Here is a 9,011-nt window from a genome sequence, read left to right on the forward strand (position 1 = left end):
GCCCAATCCGGGCCCTGGAGAAAGTAAGACAGCAGAGGCAAGGAGGCTGGACCCTTGCTCTGGCCGGGAGAGGAGTGCTCCTTCCCTCAGGCATTCAGCAGCAGCAGCAACGGCAGTGGTAATGCCAGAGGGGTGGCCTGTAGCGAGGACCCACTTGGTGGCAGGCACCGTCTCTCGGCCGAGTCCTTGCCCTGGCACGGTCTGTGCAAAGGCCCGGTGCCAGGGGATGGCGCTGCATTTGGCTGGAACACGGAGAGCAGGGCTGCTCCTCATGCCCCAGACTGCCGACACCAGCTGCTTCCCAAGGCCAGGGTGACCCGTGGATCTCTGTCATCCTATGGGATTTCATGCATTATGGGGACCAGTGGATTCCCGGTGGCATCTCTCGCCGTGGGACTTGCCTCTTGCCTGTAGCCAAAACGGGCTATCACGTCCTCACATTTCCAGCCGAGGCAGCGTGGCTGGGGTGGGCCTCCCTGGGGTGAGGTGGGCCCGGGGCTAGGATCACTGGGGGCACCTCTCCTGGTGTTTGGAACATCGGCCAGCTTATTCACAAATAGCCAGATTTGGTCTCTAAAGACTCGGACCAGTTCCTGCTCAGGCATGAAGGTCCGACCTCCAGGCAGTGTGGGACAGGCACTGGGGACTCCTGTCTGCCCTCCGCCCCCACCTCCCTTGCCCCCACCTCCCCCACCTCCTCCTCAGGGTCCAGATGTCTCACTTGGCCATGCCGTCATTCATTTGTTCCACAAATACGTGCCGAGTGCCTACTGCTCTAGATGCCAAGGATACAGCAAGAATGAGCCAAGCGCCCCCGCTCTCAGGGAGCCTCTTTTGGGGGCAGGGGAGCAGAGGGGATCAATAGTCTGCATGTGGATGATGTCAGGTGGTAATAAATACCACGGAGAAGCATAAACCGGGGGTGCAGGTTTTGTCAGGGATCAAGAAAGTCCTCTCTAATGAGGTTTTCTTTTTTAAAGATTTTTATTTATTTATTTGAGAGAGGGAGAGCACAGAGGGAGGAAAAGCAAACTCCCAACCAAGCAAGGAGCCCAATGCAGGGCTTGATCCCAGGACCCTGAGATCATGACCTGAGCCAAAGGGAGACGCTTAGCCGACTGAGCCACCCAGGCGGCCCTCTAGTGAGGTTTTATTTGCACAAAGACCCGAATATCAGGAAAGGGTGAGCCACGCAGCTCTGGGCAGAGGGAAGAGTAGGTGCAAAGGCCCTGAGGCTGGAACAAGCTTGAGATGTCCAAGACAAAAATGTAGGAGGCCGGCGCAGTTGCAGTGGAGAGAGAGGAAAGGATGAGGTCCCGAGGTTGGCAGAGTCCCGCAGGGCAGGGCCTTGGTGGGTGACAGTGGGGAACTTTATCCAAGAGGGAAGCCCTGGGAGAGCTGTTTGTTTAACGTTGCTTCTGGTTCCCGCCTAAGCAAGGCAGCCTTTCTGAACTTGGTTCTGGTCATTGACAGTACCGTTGTGTTGGCCCTTGTTCTTGTCCCATAAGCTTCTGGGGTCCTTCATGTGGAGCATAGGCCTTGGCCGGAGCCAGGGCTGCCGGGAAGCAGGAGGCGGAGGGGGCAGCGACAAGGCCTTCTTTGTGGGTCAGCGTGGGCACTTTGGTGACCTGGTGCTGGGCAGCCCTGGGCAGTGACTTCCCCTCTCTGGGCCTCGGTGTTTGGTTTGGGAAACAGGAAGGAAGAGGATTCTCCCCGCACCCACTCCCCCACCCCAGTTGGGAGGGCTCAGGGTGGCCTGGTCTGTGTGCCCGGCCCCTCCATCTGCTCAGGCACCAAAAAGGAACGGCCTGCCCTAGGTGCTGGGATCGAGCCGTAACCAACTGAAACATTGTTCCTGCCTGCGCCGAGCCACTGACTTCGCGGGAAACAGTAGGCACACTCATCACCGGGTAACGCGTTAGGTGATGCAAAGGGCCGGGAGAGCGTAGACCTGCCGAGCCAGGCACTGGGGATGCGGTGATGGGCAAGACCGGACCCGGTCCCCGCCCCCGTGGTGCGCTTGCTGCGGCTGGTACGGAAAATAGTGTCAGTCCTCAGCAAGTCCTGTCATCTTGGCCGTTAAAGCATGCCCAGAGCCTGCCCGCTTCTCCTGCCCACCCCTGGGCCGTCACGTCCTCTACCTCCCTGGGCTTCACGTGGCCACAGGGAGCCTGTGGACGCCTGAGTCAGGCCATGTCCCTCCCCTGCTTGGAGTCCTTGTGTGGCTCCACCTCACTCTGGGGAAAGGACAGAGTTGTCCCCGTGGCCCACAAGTCCCTACGCGATCTGCCCCCACCACCCCCGCCACTTGGCCTCCTCTGCTGTGACCACATCAAGCATGTCCCCACCTGGGGACATTTGCCCTGACTCTTCCCTGCTGCCGGGTGTCCGCGTGGTTCCCTCGCCCCTCCCCCACCCCGGGGTCCCTCCTCAAGGGTCACCTTCCCAGCCAGGCCCTCCCCGACCACTTCACTGAAACCTTCCAGCTTCCCCTGCCCCTCAGCACTCTCTTGATCCTTGCTTTGTGTTATGTCCTCAGCATTTATCCTCTGACTTACTAGATATTCTTCTGATTTAGCTCATTTATCAACTGTCTCCTTTCCCCTAGAACGTGAGCTCTGTCCACAGGGCTGGGATGCTTCTGGCCATTCTGACCACCACTAGGAGTCCCAGCCCTGGCCTGGCAGAAATCGGGCCTCAGTAGCCATGGACTGTGGGCAGGTGCGTGAGTGTGAGGGGGTCCTTTGGGAGTAGAGTAGGTGCTTGCCAAGGAAGGGGCTCAGGCACGTGTCAGGCCCAAAGCTCGTGGTGGCATCTGGGGTCAAGGTCCCTGGGGATTCCTTGGAGGAATTAGGCTCAGGACAGGGGGGCTGGGAGAGAGATGTGGACTGGGGAGGGTGGGGGGCTGTACAGGCGGGCACGCGAGAGCTGAGCAAAGGTGTGGAGGTGGGACAGGTGTGAGGGGTTAAGGGAGGCAGTGAGGATTCTGCTGGGGGCCGGAAAAGTAGGCCGGACTCCCCCTCCTTTTTCAGAACACAGCCAGGGGCGACTGGGTAAACTGAGGCGGGAAGGGGCTTGCCAGAGCTAGTAGGTAAAAGTCTTGGCGGGGGGCGCCTGGGTGGCTCAGTCGGTTAAGCGTCTGCCTTCGGCTCAGGTCATGATCCCGGGGTCCTGGGATCGAGTCCCATGTCGGGGTCCCTGCTCAGCAGGGAGCCTGCTTCTCCCTCTCCCTACTGCTTGTGCGCTGTCTCACTATCTCGCTTTCTCTCTCTTTCTCCAATAAATAATATCTTTAAAAAATAAATAAGTAAGTCTTGGTAGAAGGTTGAGTGGGAGGCTGGGGACACTGAGCCTTCCTTCATGGTCCTCTTCCTGATTTAGGGTTTCATTTTGGAGACCATGATCGTGATCATGGCACATCCCCTGCTCTTTCCCTGGGCCCCTGGGTTCCCTCTCGGTCAGCTCCCCAAACTGCAGGGGAGCAACTTGATTCAGAGCCTGGGGGGGAGGGAAGGGGACGGGAGGGAAGGAGTTTTTCACATGCATGCACGCGTGTTTGCACACACACGTGCACACGTACACACGCACACACACTCCCTGGATGGCTTTGTCACACAAATGGATCTTGCTCTACCACCAGAGCTGATTTCCTTGGTGGGGGGAGTTAGGGGTGGGGTGGGGTGGGTGGGTATCATTTTCTTCCCATGAAAGCTCAGAGGGTAGAACCAGCGAATGCAGGGGTGACTAGAAACCTGGAAGCTTTGGCAAGGACAGGCTGGAAACTGCCTGTCCCACATGTCGAATAATTCAAAAGCCTTTTTTTCATTGCAATGAACATTTGAGAGTAGGATGCAAAATGTGCCTGCGTTCGTGGGATCAGATGCTGGACTTCAGAGGCATCTGTGGCCTGGCTGGTGGCCGGTGGCCACCGTTCCCTCTGTCTGAGGTTGCTGCTTCACCCTCTCCTGGAGTTTCCCAAGGACCGCCTCGGCAGAATCAGAGGTGTCTGAGCAGGGGTGTAGCGTAGTGGGTAGAGCTGAGTCAGTTCATTCACCAGAGGTTCCTTGAGTGCCTAGTGGGGGCTGGGCTGTGTTGTAGACATTGGGGTACAGCGGGGAGCAAGGCGGATGACAGATGCAAAGGGAAAGGCGTAGAGGGGGACAGGACAGGAGCAGGGCTATTTGAGGACAGACGTGCATAGAGGGAAGGAGGGAGGGAGCCATATGCAGATCAGTGAGAATGAAGTTCCAGCAGGTGGGGTGACCGCCGGTGCAAAGGCCCTGAGGTGGGGGACATGTCTAGGGTTTGAAGAGCAGCAAGGAGGCCCATGTGGCTGGGGCAGAATGAGCAAGGGGGCAGAGGTGACAGGCAGATAGTATGGGCCACAGGGACAGGTCTCAGGGGCCACCAGAAGGTTTAAGGAGTTCGATGTTGTAGTGGATCCACCTGTCTTCTGCTTGGTAGCCTGAGCAAGAGATTTCACCTTTGTGGTCCTCAGTTTCCACATCTGTAAGATGGGAATGAGAAACGTGCTCCCCCCAGGTCGTCACGGGAGTCCGTGAGCTGAGCATCTGCATCTGGGCAGGGTTGTGGGGGCCAGGGTGGTGGTGATGTCAATACCAGGGCTGAGCCTCAGAAGGGCACGTTCGGTGGTGGGGACTGGCGTGTGGCCGTCTTTGCCCCTGCAGATTGTCTTGCCAAAGGGGGACAGGAACCCCCACTCTCTGCTGCCTCCCACTACCCCTGGGGGGCTGGGACAGGTCAGATAGGAGGTGGGGACCCTCAGCCCCAGGAGAGGTTGGGGCAGGACCAGAAGGGCAGGATGTGACTCCGCTCAGAACCCCAGGAAGCACGTTCTGCCATTATCCTCTTTAACAGAGGAGGAAACTGAGGCACAGGGTGGCCGAGCCGTGGGCCGCCGGCTGCACGGTGAGCTGCCAAGGTGGCTTGGCTCCCAAGTACAGAAGGTGAGGTGGCCTAGGGCACAGCAGCCAGACTCCTAGGTTCCAAGCTCGCTGGGGAGCCCCCGCAGCCCCCCTCGCCCACCGCCGCGCTCCTGGCACTGGCCCATAGCTTTGTTGCAGCAGCTCCTCCGCCTTCCCTTCTGTGGCCCCCATAAGGTCAGGAGCCTGGGGACTTGGGGGGGCTGGGAGCTGCCCCAGGGTGGAGCTGAGGCCTGCTCACTATAAACGCGGTCAGTTCCTCTGTTTGTCCCTCCCTCCGTGCGGTGCCCAGAGGGAAGGGGTGGCCCCAGGCAAATATCCGGAGGTGTGTCCCTCCATCCCCTTCCCCTGCAGGGTCACACGCACGCGGGGCAGGACACACGGGGCGCTGGGTGCAGTGTGCAGAGGCGGCTTGGGGTTTACAGGGGTGAGGGCTTTGAGGAGGCAGTCTGCCTCCCGCCCACCCCTTCTTGGTGCTGAGCTCCTCCCACCACAGGGCCCGCCCCGCCCCTCCCTCTCCTGGGTTTAGTGAGGGGTCACGTGGCTCATTCTGCTCCCGGGAGTGACTTGGTGCCTCGGGCTGTGGGCTGCTGGGTGGAGGATGGGTAGGGCCGAGTGAGAGAGGCCAAGGTGAGGGGTGAGGCCGGGCCTGGGGCCAGGTGGGGGCACCTCTGGGAACACAGCGAGGAGGTGGAGGCGAAGCTCTGGGGTGACAGTGGGGAGGATGGGGGAAGGTCCGGCTGTGGGGACAAGGCGAGGACTGGTGCTAGAAAGGCAGACGACTGAGGGCAGAGAGGCTGGGGAGCCAGAACGGGGCGGGTGGGGGCCGGGGATGGAAGTCGAGGTGGGAGGGATGGGCAGCATTCAGCAGGCTGGAATGGTGGAAGACATTAAAGGGGGCAGAGAAGGGGCAGGGGTAAAGGGGCCTCCATCCTGGCCAAGGCTGTCACACCCCACATCCGGGCAGCCAGGGGCCCCGGAGCAATAGGGAGACTGGACCTGCTGGGGGGCAGCCCTGGCCAGACCTGGCTCTGGCCAACTGCTGCCCAGGAGGCCCCAACCAGTTGAGACAGGTTGTCTGCTGGGTCCCCTCCCCCTCCCAGCTGGGCTCTGCTGCCAAACCGGTTCTCCTAGATGGCTGCCCACTGATGGTCCTACCTCTGGGCTAGGGGTGTCTGCGTCTTCGCCTGACCTCACAGAGCCGCTCCCGCTGGAAAGGAACAGGGAGGGAGGAGAGCCCGGGGCTGGAGGGCAGCATCCCAGACATGCTGGAGAGCGTCCTCAGTAGGTCACAAGACTTCACTGTGCTTGGGGCCGACCCTGTGCTGGGCACCGTGCCAGGCTCTGGGGAGCCAGCGTGAAGCAGACAAAGATCCCAGCCCGGTGCCTTTCCCCTCATCCTCTGGGTCTCAGCTCACACAGCCTGTCTTCTGGGAAGCCTCCCCTGACCCCCACCCCACCATCCCTCAGACTGGGTCTGGTCCTCCCTGAGCCCAGCCCCGACCGACCACCCTGGGCTGTCGGCGATCTCGGTCACCACTGTGTCCCGAGCATCAGCCAGCACAGGGCTGGGCACAGAGGAGTGAGTTATTAGCAAATGAACGCATGTGTGAATATTTTCTTCCCATTTTCCAGATGAGTCACTCGAGGCCCCAAGAGGAGACGTCACCTGCCCGAGGGCACTTCTAGCACAGCCAGCATCAAACCAGGTCTGTGGGACTCCGGGGCCCAGCTGTGGGGCGGACCCGGGGCCCCTGCTCCCTCAGACACTGCTGGGAGTACTCCTGATCATCAGAGTCACAGACGTGGACAAGGGCCCTCACTCCCTGCCCTGCTCTGCTCCTGTTAACTCAGTTACTCCTCAGAGCAGCCCTGTGAGGGCGAGAGAGGTTACGTCACTCGTCCCCGGTCCCACAGAGTAAGTGGCAGAGAGAGATTTGTGCTCTGGCCATTTGACTTCCCTTCCCCTCAGCGCCCTGGTCTCCCTGTGGGACACCCCACAGCGCAGCTCCCCTGCGGCCCCTTTGGTTTTAAAACTGGCTTTCATTAAGCATTTACATGGTGCCTGGTACCCTCTGGAGTATCCACCTGGAGACCACAGACCCTAAAGATGGGGGTTGTTTTGTCTGTTAGTATCTGCTACGCGGTGGAACTTTCCCCACTCTGTGAGCTTGGTGAGGAACTCCCTTCTCGGAGCCTCAGTCTCTTCGTCTATAAAGTGGGAGTGTTGCAGTGAGGCTCCCAGGGGCCATGCATAGGACAGGGACTATGGAAGCAATTGTTGAACAATTGCTCGGTCACTGAGCCCCGGCTACAGGCCAGGCACTGTGCTGGGGCTGGGGTAGGACACGGGCACACTGGGCAGATGAGACCTGGCCTTTGGTGCTGATAATCTAGGGGTGGGGGTGTGGGGGGGGTATAGACACCCAACTGGTAAATACAAGAATGAACAGCAGAATTTCCAGAAGTTAAATGTGCCATGAAGCTTTGTGACAGAAGGCTAGTGGTGCACCTCCTTCACTTGGGGTGGTCAGGAAAAGGATTCACCAACAACTCGGAGACCCGAAGGAAGGGAAGGAGGGAGCCATGTGTGGATGCTGGGGAAGAGTGTTCCATGAGGAGGGAACAGCCAGTGCAAAGGCACTGAGGTTTGAAAACCAGTGTGAATGAAGGGGACACGAGAGCAGAGAGGTGACAGGGGCGAGTTGTGGGGGAGGGGCCACAGGGAGGACTCGGCTGAGGGTTCTGAGCTGGGGACAGTGCTCACGGGGTCCCTCGGGCTGCCTGTGGAGGACAGGAGACCAAGGAGGAGACGAGGAGGGACAGGACCAGGGCAGGGCCCGAGGAGCCAAGAGAAATGGGCGGGTTCTAGTGAGCGGCCCCCTCCCGCAGGCCTGCTGCTAGGAGCCCAAGTCTGCGCCCTCGTGGTGCTGAGAGCCTCAGCACCATGTTTGGGAAGAAGAAGAAGCGGGTCGAGATCTCCGCGCCCTCCAACTTCGAGCACCGCGTGCACACGGGCTTCGACCAGCACGAGCAGAAGTTCACGGGGCTGCCTCGCCAGTGGCAGAGCCTGATCGAGGAGTCGGCTCGCCGGCCCAAGCCCCTCGTGGACCCCGCCTGCATCACCTCCATCCAGCCCGGGGCCCCCAAGGTATGCCGGCGCCTACCATTCCCTCTCCAGCACCACACCGACCCCGCACAGCGCCCCCAGCCCTTAACCCAACGCTTGAACCTGGGGCCAACGCCTCCTTGCTGACTGCCAGACAGACACCCCAACCCTCTACCCTAATCTTCGCCCCCAGTGCTGACCTTTCACTCCTCCACCCACCGATCCCTCCCCATACCTCTCAATACTGACTCCGACCTTGACCCCTGCAGCAGCCCTCCACCCCAGCCTCCAAGTCGTCCTCCTCTCCCTGGGCTCCGTGTCCCCGTCCCCAGTACCAAAAACTTGTACTTGAGCAAGGGGACAGACCCCCATGGTCAGGGCTGGGCTGGGGGCACCCAGAGGAGCTGCTGACCAGGTCCCTGGAGTCTGGGCCAGCTTTGTGGAGGAGGGGACACCTGAGCTGAGCCCCGAGGACTGGGGAGGAGTCCCTGTGGCAGATGGAGAGGACGTGGGGCTTATAGCTGAGGAAAGAGTCCATGGGAAGCCTTGGAGGCTTTTTGGTTTGGGGGTGGTTTTCCTGCCATCTCGAGCAAAAGGGTGGCGTTGGGATTTGACCCATGGTCTGTTTCCACGGCCCAGGCTCTTAACCCCTTGCCCATCTGCACGGTCCCGGCGCCCAGGCGGGGCGCAGTGAGGCTGGCCCGGTGGCAGGGCGTGAGCCCGCCCAGCCTGGGAAGCCAGCCTCGGAGCCTGGACTTCACCCCAAGAGCAGCGGGAACCAGGAAGGGCTGGGGGCCAGGGGCACGCAGCCAGGGTTGTTCTGGGGCTGGCGATGGGTGTGCCGGTCAGCAGGCCCCGCGCCTGGGGGCAGGCCCATGGCTGGCTCGTCGTCTCCCGAGGCCGTCCTCCGGGATCAGCACGGTGGGCGCCGGCTCACCGGGTCGGCCTCCATCCGCGGC

The 9,011-nt window shown here is 60.7% G+C and overlaps 1 protein-coding gene across 4 annotated transcripts in view; it reads left to right on the forward strand.

The window, feature by feature from the left end:
* The window catches only part of PAK4 (p21 (RAC1) activated kinase 4), a 41,018-nt gene that overhangs the window by 25,894 nt on the left and 6,113 nt on the right, over positions 1 to 9,011 (forward strand). For 3 of the 4 annotated variants that reach the window (XM_081806864.1, XM_006739396.3, XM_081806863.1), the window contains exons 2-3: positions 6,579 to 6,652; positions 7,836 to 8,094. In XM_081806864.1, the coding sequence (XP_081662990.1) occupies positions 7,891 to 8,094 (204 nt within the window). In that variant the 5' untranslated portion in view covers positions 6,579 to 6,652; positions 7,836 to 7,890. Of the gene's footprint in view, positions 1 to 5,554; positions 5,574 to 6,578; positions 6,653 to 7,835; positions 8,095 to 9,011 lie in introns of those variants that run through there. The other variant, XM_081806865.1, reaches the window with a different exon arrangement.

This window comes from Leptonychotes weddellii, chromosome 16 (genome assembly GCF_054177405.1).
Source record: "Leptonychotes weddellii isolate Sample4059 chromosome 16, ASM5417740v2, whole genome shotgun sequence".
Lineage (NCBI taxonomy): Eukaryota > Metazoa > Chordata > Mammalia > Carnivora > Phocidae > Leptonychotes > Leptonychotes weddellii.